General features: G+C 44.8%; 1 protein-coding gene across 3 annotated transcripts in view; it reads right to left on the bottom strand.

Moving 5' to 3' along the window:
• Positions 1-1835, bottom strand: part of USP4 (ubiquitin specific peptidase 4) — a 36961-nt gene that overhangs the window by 19870 nt on the left and 15256 nt on the right. For 2 of the 3 annotated variants that reach the window (XM_006909090.3, XM_015587190.2), the window contains exon 7: positions 316-456. The exons of the other annotated variant lie outside the window; for it this stretch is intronic. In XM_006909090.3, the coding sequence (XP_006909152.1) occupies positions 316-456 (141 nt within the window). The remainder of the gene's footprint in view (positions 1-315; positions 457-1835) is intronic. 3 annotated transcript variants of the gene reach the window in all.

A 1835-nucleotide genomic window follows, 5' to 3' on the forward strand; every position in this document is an offset into this window, starting at 1 on the left:
CAATGAGAATCATCCCCCTCTAACTACTCTGCCGTAAGGCCAACCCCTGCCTTCACAGACAAATGCAGTGACCCCCACGACCATCAGTGACTTAGGCAGTGGGAAGCACCAGCTCGTAGGAAGACAAGCAAACACAAGTCAGGACTAAGAGGCACACTTCACTGTGGGTGGGAAACGGAGTGAGAGACCACATGCAGCATGTTCCCGCGGGACCCTAACCCCACTATGCTTAGTGCAGCAGCAGAGAAGCTCTCCAGGAACGGCCTGGGCAAGGACTCAGAGGGAAGGGAAGCAAAGTGAAAGGCCTGCTCTTACCCCCTGCTGACACCGGAACTGTGCATCCCAGAGGTGTTAGTGCTATCACCATTTGCAATGGGAGAGGCAGACACTGAGGAATAGGGACTTGCTGATGATTTTGGAGAGGTAGTAAAATTTCTGCTAGGCGCAGTGCTTGATCTGGGAGAGAGAAGCAGAAACAAGGCTACTGACTTTTTGCGAAAAGCAAGCCCTATTTAATGCCTTAGGTCTCTTCTCGAGAAATAAATGTTCTCCATATTCAGTTAAAGTAAATTGCAAAAAGCCTATTTTCATGCTACATTCAAGATAAGTTTTACTTAAGTCAAAGTCAAAATTTAATTGGTCTTCCTGTCTCATTTGTCTGCACGGTCCTATACTGAATCTTTCAGTAGAATAAACCACAGTTGACCTTCAAGGCATTCGGTTTGATTTATAAATCATAAGCTCCCCTGAATTTTAAGAGGTACCAGTGAAAAGTCATAGAAAAATGGCAGTAAGAGATATCTTTCCCCAAAATACTTGACCCGGATTAAACAGCTGGCTGTAAGTACACTAGAACAAAAAAAATGACAAGTTGGTTTCACTGTGCAAGGGGGGACTGCGTTTTTCTCAAATTTACCAAATGTGAGTAGCCTCTGTTTCAAACTCATGTTTCAATATTTTTCACAGCATCTTATTCTACATTTACTCCTAGTTTCAGATTAATTCAAGGAGTATTGCCCAAATCTTAAACTGATATCAATTTTATCAATTTTCTACTAAAATTTGTATAAATAGAAGGAAAGTAAATTGTTCTGCCCTATTTCCAATACATACAACTGTGATTTTCCTTCTAGATTTGGAGTTATTTTTAGGATATGGAAAATGATTAAGACATGCTGTCACGGCACAGTGCCCAACCTCATGGGATCTGATGTCAACCAGGGTTCCCGTGAGAAGAAAGAGAAACGTGACAGCAGAGATGAGCAGAGCAGTGGTCCTGCCTATACCCACACCAGCAGTGAGCAGATGTCAGGAAACGTTCCAGGCCTGAATGAACTGAGTTCTGCTCCACACTCGGAGGTCACAGCAAGGGGGAGAAAGCGGGGCCCTGCAGCCTCACACCTCCCCCACCAGAAGTGTCCTCTCTCCAGTCCTAAGGACCATCGGCTTCAGAGCCTCATGCTGCAAGAGTCCAAGAACCCAGGCAGCTCGTTAAGTGAGACCTGTCAGAGCCAAGGGCACTGTCTCCCACCACACGGGTGACCCAAGCACACATGTGAGGCCTGCCCAATGTGGCTCAGGTATCTGCAGCCTCCTATGTCAGGAGGAAAGTCACTACCCAAGGCTGGTCTGATATGTCGGACTGTTACCTCAGGTATGGAAACAGGTACCACAAGATAGTGAAGTTCAAACTCTATAACATACAGAACTTCAAGGTGTCTGGTCTAACACTCCCCATTTTAGTAACTGTTCACTGGTAACTTATTCTATTTCCTTGAACTTAAAAGGGCAAAAATCTATATAAGCCATTATACATATCCAAGACCTGTCAATTT

The sequence above is a fragment of the Pteropus alecto genome, unplaced genomic scaffold (genome assembly GCF_000325575.1).
Source record: "Pteropus alecto unplaced genomic scaffold, ASM32557v1 scaffold53, whole genome shotgun sequence".
Taxonomy (NCBI): Eukaryota; Metazoa; Chordata; class Mammalia; order Chiroptera; family Pteropodidae; genus Pteropus; species Pteropus alecto.